Source organism: Athene noctua, chromosome 9 (assembly GCF_965140245.1).
Source record: "Athene noctua chromosome 9, bAthNoc1.hap1.1, whole genome shotgun sequence".
Lineage (NCBI taxonomy): Eukaryota > Metazoa > Chordata > Aves > Strigiformes > Strigidae > Athene > Athene noctua.
In genome coordinates, this window is record NC_134045.1 from 17,345,117 (window position 1) to 17,362,190 (window position 17,074).

The 17,074-nt window shown below is 39.4% G+C and overlaps 1 protein-coding gene across 2 annotated transcripts; it reads left to right on the top strand.

Moving 5' to 3' along the window:
* Positions 1–559: 559 nt before the first annotated feature.
* NAE1 (NEDD8 activating enzyme E1 subunit 1) lies at positions 560–14,379 on the top strand. 2 transcript variants are annotated; one of them, XM_074913443.1, is made up of 20 exons: positions 560–654; positions 1,725–1,832; positions 1,897–1,962; positions 2,906–2,936; positions 3,488–3,559; positions 3,856–3,935; positions 5,027–5,136; positions 5,478–5,587; positions 6,172–6,234; positions 6,485–6,548; positions 7,654–7,745; positions 9,040–9,099; positions 9,186–9,319; positions 9,901–9,976; positions 10,333–10,372; positions 11,290–11,376; positions 12,366–12,458; positions 12,882–12,996; positions 13,072–13,121; positions 14,149–14,379. In XM_074913443.1, exons 1-20 carry the CDS (start codon positions 599–601, stop codon positions 14,256–14,258), a joined length of 1,617 nt encoding a protein of 538 aa, XP_074769544.1. In that variant the 5' UTR covers positions 560–598; the 3' UTR covers positions 14,259–14,379. The 2 variants fall into 2 exon arrangements, with proteins under 2 accessions (XP_074769544.1, XP_074769543.1); XM_074913442.1 differs by having other exon boundaries at positions 1,725–1,828; positions 1,902–1,962.
* The last annotated feature ends 2,695 nt before the right edge of the window (positions 14,380–17,074 follow it).

The window sequence follows — 17,074 nt, forward strand, 5'->3', positions numbered from 1 at the left end:
AAGCACATTCCTGAAGGAAGCAGCATATGATGTTTCTGTGCTCGTGGTTCCCATCAACTTCAGCGTCCCCCAGAGCCATCACGGCTGCTTTCCCAGCACCATTTTTTTCTACCGTTTTCCAAACTGCCGTCTCAATTCCATGGAACCACGATGGCAGCTCTTCCCGTGTCCCCGCCGCGCTTGGGAAAATCTCCGTGCCCTCACGAACGCTTTCCCCTATCACCGAGCGTGCGGCGACGCCCGTGCCTCACAGAGGAGCCGCGGGGGGCATCCTGCCGCCCCGCCGCGCAGCCTGAGGCAGGCCCCGCACCCCGGGTGCGCCGGGGCCCGCTGTCTGTGTTCAACGGCGCCCGCGGGGCGCAGCGCGCGGGGCCCGGCTCCCGGGGCGGGGCGGGGCGGGGCGGGGCGGGGCCCGCGGGAACCTCCCGGCCGGGAGGCTGCGGCGGACGGGGCGGGGCCAGGCCCGCGGCCCCACGCGCCGGCCGGCGGGTCGCGCCCCCCGCGCGAGGCTCCGCCTCTCCCGCCCCGCCGGCCCCGCGCTCGTGCGCACGCGCCCGCCCGCGCCTGCGCAGCGCCCGCCGCGGGGGAGCGTGCGGCAATGGCGCGGCCGGGCCGGGCCGCCCTCAAGGAGCAGCGATACGACCGGCAGCTGAGGTAGCGCGGCGGGGCTGCCGCCGCCCTGGACGGGCGGAGGGCGAGCTGCCGCGGCGCCCGGCCCCGCCTCGCCTCTCGCTGCGGGCCGGGCCGGGCCGGGGAACGCGGCCCCGGGTGCCCGATCCAGCGGCAGGCCGACGCCGCTCGTAAGGCTCGGCGCGGCGGGCGGCCCCGGCCCCCGCCGCTGAGCCCCCCCCCGGCGGGCGGCAGCCGCCGGCTCCGGCCGTGCCGTCCCTGTGGGGCGCGGGGGGAGCCCGCGGGGAAGGGGGCTGGGACCGGGCTGGGTCGGGCCGGCGGCTTCTCGGGCTCGGCGAGCTGCTGCGTGAGTGGTTGTGCCGGCACGGGGGGAAGGCAGAAAAGAGCAAACCAGAGGAGAGCAGGGCGCCCTGCCCGGGAGCCAGCCGGTTCCTCACGTATGGCGTGCGGTCATTTTCACACGCTCGCGTACCTTCCACAGTCGCAGGAGGAGCAATAATGCTTTGCCGTGTCTCTTGAGTTACTTAATTTGTTGCGGGTGGAGAGAGTAACATTACTGCCTGCCTGCAGTCGGTGGGGCGTTTGTGAGCCAGTACAGTCACGTCACGATTTCAGCCCCAATATTATCCTTTAGATGTCTTAAATACATTACCAAACTCATCAAGACTGGTTTTCATCTACTTGTATGTTTTAGTGTCTTGGATTATAAATTACGAAAAAACATAAAACTGTGTTCATCGTATGAAAAAGAGCATTCAGTTCTAGGGCAAAGCTATGAGGAGTATTTTGACCCATACTGGCTTTTAAAAAGTTCAATATAACAGAAAAAGGTGCACGCATTCATTGGGTGTAGATTATAAAGGTGGAGAAGGTGAAACATCAGCAAAATTGGGTTGCTCTTTAGAAAGTTTCAAGATTGTCACAGTAGGTTTTCTTAAGGAAAGCTTGTTTTGGTTACTGTTATTGAGCCCCTGTAACAGTGGACGGGAGGTATTGTGCTAGCCTCCAACTGTGGTTAACTTTTTTTCTTTATATTGGCTTTACAATCTGAAATAAAATAATTTCATGATGTTTTCATTTCCATCCCGATGCAGATTGTGGGGTGACCATGGACAAGAAGCCTTAGAATCTGCCCATGTTTGTGTGATCAATGCAACAGCAACAGGAACTGAAATACTCAAAAACTTAGTGCTACCAGGTAAGTAACTCTCTCTTCTGTATTTGATAAGTTCATAATGCCCAGTTATTAATAGTATTTTTTTCCCTCCAAGGTATTGGCTCATTTACAATTGTCGATGGGAATCGGGTCTCTGGAGAAGATGTTGGAAATAAGTAGGTTTTTTACTAGTTTCTGATAAAAATTGAGAAGTAACAAACAAGGTTTCATAGGTTAAGTAGTTCTGTCTCTACATTTGTTAAGAAATCCTATAAAATCCTTAATAATTTTACAGTACTGTATATGTTTCTCCAAATCTTTTGTTGTTTTGGATGTTTGTGGCATATACAGCGTGCACAGTCATTTTGACATTATCTGCAAGATTTTCCATAGTTTTTATTAGCTGCTGCTTTTGTATCTCACAGGTCTATTTGTTTCATGTATCAAGTTTACAAAGACAATGGTCTACTCAGTATAAAAATACTTTAAAGTATCTTGTTTGCTTAATCTTGAGATATGACAACACAAGATTGACTTGTGTTTCAGCATTTTCTGTAATTTTGATGATGAAAATAACTCAGTTTTCATTAGTTTATTATTGTGAAACCATGACTGATAGCCATTTGTTAGCTTTGATAGCTTTGAAATGCTGTCTGCGGCAGGGGAAAGGATAAGAAACTCTTTACAAAGCCTATTAAAAAAATTGTTTACTAATTCTAGATCACATTCTCCTACACTTCATGTAGATACCTACAAATATCTTGTCCACTTGCAGGGGTTATACAAGGGGGAAGGCCATTTCATTATATAAAGACATGAGTACTAAGGGGTCTTTAATTAGCCGAGTGAAAAAGAATCTGCAGTGTGATCCTGGCTTCTAGAGGAGTTGGGCATGTCTTATTTTTCAGATTTGAGGCTCAGACATTGGAAAGTTTCCTTAAGAAACTGATCATGAGGAAAATATAACAGTGGTGGGCAGAAGAAAAGGACGTTTAAGGGGTAACTTGGTTTGTTCTGTATGAGAGTCAGCAACATATTCTGCACTCCAGAATGTAGCTTTAATGTTGTTTTTGTTCAAGATAAAACTTCACATATAACTCTTTCTTGTCTCCTTTCCAGTTTCTTTCTGCAAAAAAGCCATATTGGCCAGGTGAGGAGATAACAAATGTCACTTTAGGTGTATTGAAAGCATGAAAGTATTGGGTTAATAAGCATAATTTTGAGTAATGCTAGAAACATGTAGGTATAGGTTAAAATCTTATTTATTCTTTGACATAATTCCCCATGGTTATTTTAAATTGCTCATAAGTGAGATGATAAGCTCAATTCTGACAAGATTGAATGGAAAAAATGAACAGGATATCATTAATAAAATCTTTGGAAGAATAAGCTAAGAGTAGAGAAGTGGATGGGAGGAGGGAGGGGGATCACAAAACCAAGAGAGTACTAAAGGCAAAGGTAACTGCTGGAAATTAATAAATAGCTGTCATGTAATTCTTGTTTTTAAAATGATATTACTACAAATTATCTCAAACAAGTGCCTGCTATTAAGGGATTTATTTTTTCCTCAGATAAGCAAGGCCTGGAATAAGAAATCCTAGCTTATGATGAAGTCTTTTTTTAATTTAAAGCATGTAGCATGTGATACTATGTAAATTACATCTCAAGAGGTTAAACATTGTTTTGATTGTTCCAAAACAGAATCGTGCCCAGAGTGCCACCGAGCTCTTGCAAGAATTGAATAGTGATGTTTCGGGAAACTTCGTTGAAGAGGTTTGTTTTCCGAAATGCGTTGTACATTTCTTGTCATACAATGTGGTAGCAGTCGGAAATAATAGCTACGTGTTGTCTTTGTAGTGTTACATTTTGAGTAGCTTCCTGATAAAACAACATTTGAGGAAGGTCTTAGGTTATTTGCAAAAAGTCAATTTATGTATTTTAAACATTATTTTATAACTTCCTCATAATTTTACAGCTTTCACTTCACGCTTTGCATGATGAACAGAGTTGCTGTGTATTCAGAAATTTTCACAGTGTTTCCTGATTGTGTTTTTTTTCCTACAATTTAGAGCCCAGAAAAACTTCTAGACAATGACCCTTCCTTTTTCAGTCGGTTTAACTTGGTGGTTGCAACACAACTACCAGAAAGGTAAAGAATCATCTAAGGTTTTTTGTTTTCATTTGGTTGTAAAAGCAGGTTCCGACTGCAGGCATATTCTTGCAGGAGAACTTCTGCAAAACAGGACTCTGTGAAGGAAGGCTGTAGTAGATGATGGCATTTTTCTGTGGACCTTTTTATATGTTAGTACATAGTTTAAAATCTTTCAGAGCTATGCTTGACTCCTAGGTGTATTTGTCTATGTCAAGTACTCTTTTATAGTGACAGTTGTTTCTGGTCCAAAATCACTATAACAGGTGTTCTTAATAGCATCTATGATACTGTTAGATTTATGCAAATGTGTTTATCCTTTGTATAGCTCTTTCCATTTTAGTTGTGTATGTAATTATGTTGCCCACATAAGCTTTGTCAGGACCAGAAGTTCTTGATTTTTTTTTTTACCTTTTCCTGCCGAGAGGCCTCTTGCATGCTGCCTTCCAGTGAACAGTACAGATGAAAAATGACAGCTGTCAGTATTGAGAAAGCTGAGGGAGAGGAGCGTACTTCTGTTGCGGTAGACAAGCTGCCTCCCCAGAAGCAAGACATTGCTGGATAGATGAGTAGTTAAATCTTGCTTTTGTAAGGAAGTGGCTGTTGTTCATACTTTTCTCCCTTCCCCTACTTAATAGAGGAGCTAGAGGTACTCTCTCTTACAGAAATGAGAACCAGCTTGCCTCTTAGAAGTGGTGAATGCCTTGCAGGAATTCGTGAATAAAGAGTATTTCTTATGTGTTTTTCAAAAACCTCTGGTTGGAATTGCCCCTACTGGAAATTATGTTTGTGCAATACACAGATCTAATTCTTAATTTTCCTTCTTTCACAACTCACTGGAGTTTTTGTTTAATTGGTGTTTGGAGCATTTGGGAGGATGGAGTTAAATATAAGTAAGCTAACAGACAAATATATTTCTAACCTAGTGTAAACATGTGTGAAATGAATTGCCTTATGTGCTTAGAATCGTGATAATGTTAGGAGTTCTCTCATAGAAAATTTCTCTTTCATGAATGAGTTGTACAAGAGTTAACTTTAGTTAACTGTTGTCCTTCTGTACGTCTGAAAACAAAAAATGTTTTTCCTTACAGTACGTTGCTGCGTTTGGCTGAACTTCTCTGGAATTCTAACATTCCTCTCCTGGTCTGCAGGACGTATGGACTGGTTGGTTATATGAGAGTCATTATCAAAGAACATACAGGTTAGAGTTTTCTGAGATTCAGACTTTTCGTAAAAGGTTTAATGCTACAATATGTAATGTCACTTTGATTTTTTTTTTTTTCAATCTTGTAATGTATTTAGTATTTAAGTCTTACATAGTTGCAGTTCATCCCCAGGAGCATTCTTTGAAGAGTGCATAGAAATTATGGACTGTAACAAATAGTAAAATGATTATCGTGATGTTGAAGTTAACTTAGACAAAACACTTATTTTGAGAATTAAACAGTTAATCGAGCAGGAGATGCACTGCATTTGATGTATGGCTCTGTTTTGAAGGCTGGACATAAAGCTGTGAAATGCGTTGTGTAATTTTTTTCACAGTTGTTGAATCCCATCCTGATAATACGTTAGAAGATCTGAGATTGGACAAACCGTTTCCAGAACTGAGGGAACACATTCAGTCCTATGACTTGGATCATATGGACAAAAAGGTTGGTATGCGGTGTGCGCTATGTGCTCCAGGACAGATGCAGACATAGAACAGGGATTCTGTGAAAATGACTTGGCAGATGACTTTTTTTGGTGCCGAGTCTCATCTGAGCAGAGGCAAATGTAGAATCAGTCACGAGGTACTATTTTTGGCCTCTGCACCAAATGTTACAGTATGTACTTAAATCTTAAGCAAGCGGGGATCTTGGAAAGTAAGGAATATTCTTGGACAACTCGATCTTTTGTTAGATTGATTCCTCCCCCCCCTTTTTTTCGTTGTTATGATTACTTACTGCTGCAAAGCTTCACAATGTGGGTATTTGTGCATAATGTTATGTTCCACTCCAGAAAAATATTGGAGAACTTGGCTCAGCCACCCTTCTTTTAAGTAAAGGAATAATAATTTAATAGTTTGTTTTATAGTAGTTAGAAAATGTTATTTCTGAATCAAAATCTGGAATGTGTACTGTGTTTTTAGAATAGAGGAAGGTGTGTTAGGAGTTTACGTTTAAAATAGGTTTTTAATTTGTCTCCCATTTTTATTTTTCCTCAACTTGATAAAGATTTCTCTCCTGTTCTATTACAGGACCATAGCCACACTCCATGGATTGTGATTGTAGCCAAGTATCTAACAAAATGGTTCAGCGAGGTATATTGCAAAATTGGATAAGTCATCAGTTTATTATTATTATTATTATTTTAGATATGTCTTTTCTAAACTAGATTATTATTTTGGCAATGTGTAACAGAAACCAAGGTGGAATTATAAAAAAAATTACTAATTGAAATACAAGTGTATGTATGTGAACAATGACAAACTTAGAGTTCAGCAGTCTGAACACAATGAGGTTAGTAGTAGATAATTTAAAGACAAAATGTTTTTGTGTTTTTAAATTTAGAAAAGTGATCAGTTGCCTAAGAGTTACAAAGAAAAAGAAGCCTTCAGACAACTGATTCGGCAAGGTAATACATGTCCTAGGAGTAACTTAGTCATACTGGCAGAAATGTATAAGGCAATATCTGAAAAATAGTGAGAAGTTCTTTCAGGGTTAACATATGAAAATCTGCTGGCATATACTATTATTCTTCTGCTAAATGATTGTTTTATACAGGTGGATCTTAAGAGTTCAGATTTGCTTATAAATGCAGTTTGACAGTGTTTCTTACTGTTGGCTGTTTAAGATCAAGAGTGTGTTCCGGTTTGGGTGGGAGGGAAGAGAAAATCATATAGAAAATACTGATGTTTAACATGGAAAAAGTGACAGTGAGGAAAGCAAGTGGCTTTTGATGCTAAAATTGTTACTAACTGCAAATATTTGGTTGGTTGTTTGACCCGCCAAACTGTTGGTAATCACTGCAGTTCTAAATAACTAGCCTAGACAGAGAGAAAGATTATGTAGCTACTGAATATGCTGTAACTGCTATGTCAATAGGCTTCATTTTTGCAGATGTTTCAGTCTAAATCTTTTGCAGGTGCTAAAATTAATGAGGCATTTTTAAGATCTAGAAATAGATTATCTTAAATGATTGTAGAATAAAAACATTAACTGAATTTTTGGTATTTCCTCATTAAAAGCTGGCCTGTGTGCAGATTGCTGAGTGGTTCTGTTGTCCTTATCCCGAGGCTGGACTAGGGAACTGATCTGATCTGTAGTAATTACCTTTGGTTAAATTACATTTTCAGTGGAGTCCATTTCCTGGTCTGGCTTGCAGTGTGGGTACGTAAATCTTTGCCAGGTTTGACTAAAACCAACACAGCATGACTGGGGATGGAAAGGAGAAGCTGAATTGCCTTTTTACTACCATCTACGTTAATAAAGTGATTCTGAAAATTTACTCTCTCACACAAATAAATGGGTATTTTTGTGGTGAGTAGCTTCTGTGTAACATCACAGGAAAATTAATCGTATGCAGAATGTATATGTAGTTAGTTTTGTCGGTATGTCTTCCTGATAAATCAGTTTTTTGCTGGTTAGTTATGCCATAAATACATCCAAAGCCAGTCTCTTTGATAAAACCTAAATGGAATTCAGGGGATTGTGTAATTTTAAAATTTTTTTTCGATAAGGTATTTTAAAGAATGAAAATGGGACCCTGGAAGATGAGGAGAACTTTGAAGAAGCTATAAAAAATGTGAACACAGCTTTAAATACCACAGAGGTAAAATAAACATTTATATGACAAAATTGAAGGCATTTCAACTGTCTCATTTTTTTGGAACTTATTAGGCACTTTTAGGACAGGAATTCCATTTGCAACATTTATCTTTAGGTAAAACAGGATTAGTACTATTTTTAAAATTGAAATAATGTGTAGTAAAATAGACCTAGACTAGGTGGCACTGTAACTTATGGAAATTCTTGTATTTCCTTGATCATGCTAGGAAGCAACCCTTCCTTCCTGAGGACTTGAATTCAAGTATAGAATGAGTCAGTAGCCAGAGCTCATTAGTAGTGTATTCCTGCTTCAGACTTTATCAGATTTTCTTTTACAGATTAAACTGTAAAGTGCTTGATAGGAGTATAAAGAATTAGCAGTCGCTGGTGTGGATGATGTCTGATTCAAATATATTGCTAGGAGAGAGACTCGGCAACCATGTGTTGAAATTGTGCCATATTGAAGCTGCTTGCTAGAGTATTTATTCTGTATAGAAATGAATGCTGTAAGGGACCTTTGGCTCATCAGATTTGGTACTTTCCTCTTAAAGAAATGCGTTACAAAATTCCTTTTATAAACTGGTTAAGCTTAAAAACAGTAAAAGTGAAGTTTTCATTGTTCTAAATACTCGTGAAGTAGTAAGTCATGGCTTAGAATTGACCTCTGATTTCCTTCATCTCTCACCCATGGTAAATTGCAAAAGCTGCATGAAGTAAAAGCACATTCTGTGATTCTAGATTCCATTTCATTTTTATTTGAGCTGTGCTGATCCTTCCTTGGACAATCACTTTAAACCTCCCAAGCAAGTAGAAGGGTAAAACTTAGTGCTGACGTCTGAGCCACCTCAAACCATATCCCAGACTATTGGTGATTTATTTGAGGTTGTGTGCCAGACTGAACTGCAGCAGTTAAGGAGTCAAAACACACTTTTGCAGCCCCTCTTCACTTCCCCAGCCTTTTTGTTGCTCTGCCTCTAGCACGTAGGATAGGCACCTGGGACTGGTAGTACCTTTTGCTGATGCTGCTACCAGCTTTTTTTTAAATCTTCCATATAGGAGATGGGAATAAGGTGAGATTTTGTTTGTAACATTCATCTTGATCAGAAGCAAGTGCCTTGTTCTCAGGCAGTGCTACTACTTGAAATGCGTCTGAGAAGCACTGACTGTGTAAGATTCAGAAGAGATTTTGCTATGAAACTCTGGGGTCACTCAGAGTTGCATTGCCTATGTAGTAAGTGTTCAGATAATTCAAGAAATCAAAAGACAAGTAAATACAAACCCAATTTTTTTTTTTTCAGATTCCAAAATGCATTGAAGAGATTTTTAATGATGATCGCTGCATAAATCTCACAGAGCAGGTAATGAATAATTAAAGGTAAGACTTAAATGTAGAAAAAGCATCATAAATAACATTTGTGTACGTGACTCTCTTGTGCATTTGCAGTCGCCCTCCTTCTGGGTTTTGGCTCGAGCTTTAAAGGAATTTGTGGCAGCTGAGGGGCAAGGAAGCTTGCCTGTCCGAGGCACTATTCCTGATATGATAGCAGACTCCAGTAAATTTATCAAATTGCAAAATGTGTAAGTATATAATTCTTTCCTGAATAGTTACTACTGGTAGTAAATGGTGATGACTCCAGACCTCACAAAGTGCATGAGTTTCTGTATTATTTTAAGAAAAGACTGTATATGTGGGACGAGGGTGAGGAGGGGTGAGGGAAGCTTGGCAGCCTGGGGCTGTCTGCTCCCTGTATAGATGTGATCTGCTGCTTGGAACCAGGGCCTAAGTCTTCCATGCATCCCAGTTTCCTAAGATTGAGTGGTAACTGATCATGTTTCTTAGTTTCAGATCTAGTAAAGACCTTCCTATTGATAGTACATCCCATAGCCCAGCTACTGCTGTCCAAAGAAAATTGTTGCTTAAAAACAGCCTTTGGTTATTCTCCTCAATATGTATGTCAACCTGGTTGCAGAAATTCTAGTTTCCTAGATACTTAATTCTAAATACTTCATTCTAATTATATATGGCTGTTGTTCTGAAGCTACTTAATATTCTTCCTCTGAGTGTTTGTAGTAATAATATAAAGCAAAAAAGAAATGGTCTTCCCTGTACAGTTGATGGCTTTATGCTGTAATGATTAAGACTTCTTTATTATTAACAGATACCGTGAAAAAGCAAAGAAGGATATTGCTGCTGTGGGTAACCATGCTGCTAAATTGTTACAGTCCCTAGGCAAGGTAATTACAAATGTACAGCCATTCTGACAGGATAGAAATATTTTTACCCTGATGTTCTGTACAGAAATAAGTCACAGAAAACAGATAGGAAAAGAGAAGCCTTAATTAATGTAATTCTTTTTAAAAGGCTGAAGTATAATAATAAGTTCTAATGAAATTTAATATCTGTGGTTTGGTTTATTTATCATTTCTGGTTTGGTCATATAAAAGGCATGCGGGGGTATATTATTTACAGTTTAAGATATCTTTTTTTTACCAGAATGAATAGTTGTTTCACAATTAATATATTAATATCTCTGAAAATATAAATTATCTGATAATTGCATGTACTGAAATGAATATATTCTCTCTTTTAGGCACCCGAATCTATTTCAGAGAGAGAATTAAAATTGCTTTGTGAGTATGCTTGGAATCTGTTGCTGGGTTTATGCAAATGATCAAATAATCAAAAACTCTTGAATAATACTGTAGTTATTAATCAGTAACTCAGTATCTGAGTTTTTAAAGTAAGTGGTTAGCAGTTGTGTCTGTCATCTTCAGTGAAAGTAACAGATGTTCAGCATCTCTCAACAGTGAGTCTATGAAGGTTGGCTTTTAAAAAAGGTGGGACATTTTCTCAGGTCCCAACGACAGGTAGCCCATGTCCTCTACTTTCTGTGATTAGTACTGAATCACTCCTGTCCATTCTGTGATACTGACTTCAGAGTGCAGGCTCTGGTAGGCTGAAAAGGTAGAACAGTGATGCGGTGAGGAGTACTATTGATGGCGTTTTAGGTTATGACTGTTCTGTATATGTATGCATGTCCACTCAGCAGCCTGGCTAAGTAAGTAAAAAAAAAATTTCCTGTAAGCACATAGCCAAGAGCACACTGCCACTGCATTGATAAATCATTTGCTGGGAGTTTGGAGAACCTCACAGTTCATTTTTGAGCGCTAGGTAGTAGCTGCACACTGGGTTGTTTCATAACGGTGATACTGGAGAACCACCTTTTCCTGCTTGTAGCTGTACAGTTAGAATATTAATTGAGAGTTGCAAATGTTGTGAGCTGTTACATTATCATGGCAGATACGTTTAGATTCTAGAGGTAAATAAGCATGAGGTATTTCACTAAAATACTTGTGATCATAGATCTAAATGTAGTTTAATAGATTTTTATTATTGCAAGCTGGAAGAAGCAGAAAAGTGTTAAATGAAATTACAGTATGTTTTAGTCTTGCATGTTTAATGCATCAGAGAGACAGACTTAGAAAGATATATTAACTGGTGACGCATTCAAGTAGGTCATGCTCTCCTTTCTGTACCCTCTGCTTAGGCAGCAACTCAGCTTTTCTCCGAGTGGTTCGATGTAGATCTCTGTCTGAAGAATATGGTTTGAACACTTTTAACAAGGATGAAATCAGTAAGTGCTCCTTTTTGGCACATACTCTAGTTGCATTTTCAACTTGAAATGGTTTTGTGATTAAAAATGTTACACTCTCTATTTCATGATGCAGTTTTATATTTATAATTGGCATCAACTAAAGTATGATTTATTTTTTTTTTAAAGTCTAGAATGTTGAATTAAATTTCGTTTTGAAAGTTCAGAAATAACCTTACAGATTGATCAGGTTTTTTTCTTGCAGATTTTTTTTGATAACACATAAATAAAACATTTTCTTCAAACTTCTCTTTTCTGTACCTCATTTATTCCTGACAGAGCTGGAAAGGTGCTCTCACCTGACCAAAGATTATAAGAATAATTGTCTTGGCCCCTCTCAACCTGTCTTTTCAGTATGTGAACAAGCAAACTAGTTACTTAATATAGCACTTTATTTGAACGGCATAAATTTAAAAAAAAGGCTGGAAGTACTTTTTATCGAAGTTTAAGCCTATAGAAGTCCTGTTTTGAACAAAATATATATACAAAGTGTATACATTTTGTGTGTACATAATTTTTGTAATATTTGTAATATAAGCGAAAGCTCCTTGAATATGGTAATACGCAATGTGATTTAAGTAGTAGTATTTAGAAAGACTGAGCTGTATGTTAAGGGATTTAAGACTTGTTTTATAATTACAGTTAAATATATGAAGGATGTTTCAAATCTCAAAATTAAAACAAAGGAGTATCCCATTTATTGTTATAGCAAGTGTCAAGAGTCAAAACGTGATTATCTTCACTGAACAGTTTATATCAAATACATACAATAGGGTTTTGTCTGGAGTCAAAGTCGTGTATCTGACAGTTGACTCATTTTGATTCTCAGTTGCAAATTGTTTTCATTAAGATTTTCTTTTTACCGCAGATTTTACAGTTTAATCACATGGGAAATACTTGATTTCCCGTAATTCAAAATGTTTTTTTCCATTTCATCTGTACCAGCTAACCAGTTCTCTTGCTGTTCTCAGTTTCCCAGATGGATAACCCAGACAGTGAAGTAGTGCTGTACTTGATGCTACGGACTGTAGATAGATTTTACAAGCAGCATGGTAGATATCCAGGTATGTTAATACCAGAGTCACTTAACATCATCAAAAGAAATACAAAGATCCAATAGTTACTATAATATTAGTTACAGACTTCAAATATAGCATTAGTTGTGGTTTCGTTTCCGTATTAATATAACTTAAAAATGTGAAAATTAAAGTGAAAATTTTTCTTTGGGAACTGAAAGATTTTATCTGAATTGATACCGCTGAAATGGGTTGCATGGATTATGAGTTGACTCAGCGATGCAGTAATTTGTCATCATGAGTAGCATCAACAGAATATTCAATTATAATTAGTCTAGCATGAATAATTTAATGCATTAATTGCCTTAGAAACTTTTCAGCAAAATTAAAATACTTAAACTGCCATTTAAACCATTAAACATTGAGTATGGTGTTACAGTTTTGTGATGAAACAGATACCTTACTTTCCAGGTGTCTACAACTATCAGGTAGAAGATGATATCGGAAAACTGAAATCATGTCTTACTGGTTTCTTACAAGAACATGGGTTGTCTGTAGTGGTGAAAGATGACTATGTTCATGAGTTGTAAGTATTATATCTTAAGTGTCCCTTTGTTGGTAAAACTGACCTGAAAATACTAACTGTTACTTTTCTGTTCAGTTGTCGCTATGGAGCTGCTGAGCCACATGCTATTGCTGCCTTCATGGGAGGTAGGAATGTCACTGTATTTCTAAGGTCCATACAGAGACAAACCAACCTGCTGTAGTACGTAATTGAGTCAGAATCTCCACTGTTTTAATTACTTTGTATTGTCAGAGCAAAGACTGTAATCACAGGCTGTAGTCAAAGGTAGAATTAGAACAAAATCCTTCCCCTTCATTCTCCATATGACCTATGGTATGTAGAAAAAGTGGACACAGCAAGGGTTTAAAATCAGTGAAAGAAACCAAATAAAAAATAATCTCATTAGAAGACATTAAAAATATGTTTAAAAAAACATGCTTGAAAGAGACTTTGAATTTTTTAAAAAATCATAGTAATATTAAAATTAACATGGTACATGTCTTCCTTTAACACAATACACTTAATAGTCTATTAAGTATAAATAGCCTTCAACCTGAGGTTATCATTAAAACTAAATATGTTTTAACAGGTGCTCAGAATTGATATATCAGTTAACTTACCTTCTTTATTTGGCTTCATGAAGTGCTGAAGATAGTTATTAATGTATTAAATACTCTGTGGATGTAGGAATTTTTCTGATTAAGTGAAACCTGGTATGTGTAGTGCTTTAGAAAAAATATGTAAAGATATCTTGTGAAGAAGTTACAGAACATTTCATACTACAGGAGAACACAAAAGGATCACAGTGAAGTGACCCTTCAATTTATTTTATAGTTTAACTGCATGTGATTTTTTTTTTTTTTTTTTAGTTGAACTTCTCTATTTTGTGTATAGAGGTCACAACTTGGCATGGGTCTCCTCACATTTTTACTCTGTGTATGTACATGGAGAGAGAAAGTATATGTAGCAAAGTGTATGTAAAGCTGACTTTTGAAGTAACAGCTTTCTCGGTTTTTTATAGTGGGAAGTACTGAAAGGCATTTTTTCCTCCTACAAGTTATATTGGGCACTTCTGAAATGATTCTAGTGTAGTGACTTCTAGATAACATTTTACTGTTTTTTTAAATATGACCTGCTAACTACCTAGTTTAATCTTTTTATTTTATTTTACAGGAGCTGCTGCACAGGAAGTTATCAAAGTCATTACAGGGCAGTTTGTAATTTTTAATAACACCTACATTTACAGTGGGATGTCACAGACTTCAGCGACTTTCCAGCTGTAGATAAGGATCTTGCTATTGTTGCCACCAGGTGCTGCTGCTGTGTCCTGTAAATAGTGTGGTGTTCTGCCACTGACTGGACTGTTCTGTATTACTTGCCAATTAAAGGTCCTTTATTTGTAAAGATTTTATCTTTTTTTTTTTTTCCCCCTGAGGACAAATAAAATCATACCAAAATTGATATATTTTTTTTTTAATCTTGAATGTTCTGGTTGACCTTTCAAAGAAAAAAAGCAGCAGCTGTTGTTTGGCATGGTAAGTTACATTTACAAATTGACTTGCCTGGTTTGCAGCTGAGCTGAATTTTTTTCATCAAAGCTGCTTTTCAGGTTGAGGGGGAGGAGATGCAAGAGGTTGGAAAAGACCGACATAACGGGGATGGTCTGAGGATCTAACTGAGAAGAGCGAGGGAAAGCTGTAATATTTTTATGGAGTTCAAGGACATGAGGGGAAGGGATAGTGTGTGCCTGAAAGCTTGGTGTTCTCAGCTGTATTCATCTAGTAGAAGATTCTTTTTCCTGCGCTCTCTGTGCCTGGCACTGTCAGGTGGTGGCTGACTGCGGGTGGTGGTGGTGGTGTCGTTTCCGAGAGGCGGAGTGTGGAAGCCCAGGGGCACTGAAAATCCAAGGCGGTGCCCGGGCCGCGGCCGGGAGCAGGTGGCGGGGCCCGGGAGCGGCTCCCGAGGGGCCGGCCGAGGGCGGTGGCGGCCGCGCGCGCCGCGGCGGGGAGGGCGGGGCGTGGCGGGGCGCGCGGCTGAGGGCGGCGCGCGCTGGGTCTCGGTCGCCTCAGGCCGGCGGGGGGGGCCCGGCCCCCGCGGGGCTGAGCGGAGCGGAGCGGCCACACCGCCCCATCGACAGGTAGTGATCCGCGCCCTGGGTACCGTCCGCCACACCCCTCCCAAAAGCTGGTCGAAGACTGCTTTTGCGGTGTTATTTTTACACTTGGCGTTTGTTCAATCTTTTATGTTCTTTCCTTTTTATATTGGGAGTGATCTGAAGTACTTGTTAAGATTTCTTCTTCAAAGTCACACTCCGATAATGAGCTGTAGGTCGTACATGGCTCACTGGAGGGGCTGGAGGGATGGGATGAATGCGAAAATAGCACCCGAAGGCTTCAAAGGTCTGTTACACTGAACAGTGTTTCTCAAAAGTTAGTGCACACACCCTGAGGTGCTGGTGTGAATTTTTATTTTAGTAGGACACCAACAATCCAGAATTCTTCCAGTGTACTGGAGTTGACTGCTGCATTTTAAAAAGGAAAAATACCCCTAAGCCTGACTGTTTCTGACCTAGTGTGCCTGTGAGGGGGCAAGTCAGGCAGCCCAGGCCTTGACCGTCTGGGGATGTTCCCATCGGCCTCCATGGGAGCTCCCTGACCTCCTCTGTTGGTCTTTCTGAATGTTGAGGCTCTGTGCTCTACTGCTGCTGAACAAACAGATCAATATATCTATTTTTTTTAAAAGAGTGTTTTTTTTGAGGTTTGAAGGGATGTTACTGGGTTATTTTCCACAACTGATGGCGAAGGGGTAATCTGTTTTCCTTTATATGCAACAATTGGCAGAAGTCTGTTGAAGCAAATCCTGTTATTTACCTTTTCATCTTTGCCCTGTGATGCAACAACACAAGCTATTTTTATTTTAATGTAGGCTGGCTTATAAGTAGTATTTTGTGTACTGTATTTCTGTATGTTGCAAAAAGAAAAAGATTCAGTTAAGGTCAAGATGTATCTTTTTATAGTGTTAAAACCCCCTTACATTAAAGGCTCTTTAATTGTTTATTAAATGTATGTATAAAATGTCTATTTAATTGCACTTTACTGAAATGAAATTAGCTCCAAAGTGAGCTATTTTTTAGAGCTTCTCTTTTGTTAAGGAATATGTAGGTAGTTTTTGTTTTCTCTTGGGCTAGTAGGATGGTATCAGTAGGGGCAAAAAGAGGTAAGGGAAGACTGCAAGCTTTCCAGTATTGTGACAGGGTAGATTTGCAAGAAAATTAAATGCATATATATGATCACTTCTGAAAGAGTAAAGGAAGATGAACTGGTTTTAAACATTCCCTCTCAAATCACATGTTTCACCAATGCTACTGTAAGGATATGTATAGAGCATCTGAACTAATGGAAGCAGCAGAACAATGGGAACAATCAGTAAATAAATGGAAAGCAGGGCTGGCTGTCTTCATTAACATTTGTTAGAGCCTTTGCTCTACTTTGAGGGATAGCTAATTCCATTATTAAGCTGTATTAATCCCTGATTTAAAGTTTCTACCTGGAGCTAAATAGTTTTTGAGAGACCGAAATAGATTACTTGTGATGCTTCCATCAACCTTTCTTTGGGTTTGGGACTTGGGGCATGGTTAAGGGACCATCTTTCTGCTTCCAAACCTGCATTTTGCTCTTCTGCTCGACTGATTCTTGGATGCTGGCATGTTAGGTTTATGTAGAATCAATGCTGTGAGTTTTTCTGGTTTACATCATTCATGTAATGTGATCATGTCTTTGGTGAACTAAAAGAAATTCCTAGTTTAAGCAGTAATTCTTGCTCTCAGTTCATGCTCATTGTTTTTGGTTTTGACCAATACTGATAAAACAACACAATTATGGTTTAGTGGCTCACTGAGTAGCAATAGGAGGCTGAATGTTCTATAGTGGATGTCAGTGGATGACAGGGACGTTTTTGGTGCCCCACGGTGGTGTAGCATGGAATCACCTGATTTCTGCAAAATGTTAAATTCCAAAACATAGTAATACAGTAGTTACAAATTCAGTGTTACTATAAAATACTGTATTTCCAAAGAAAATCTTTGCTATGCAAGAGCATA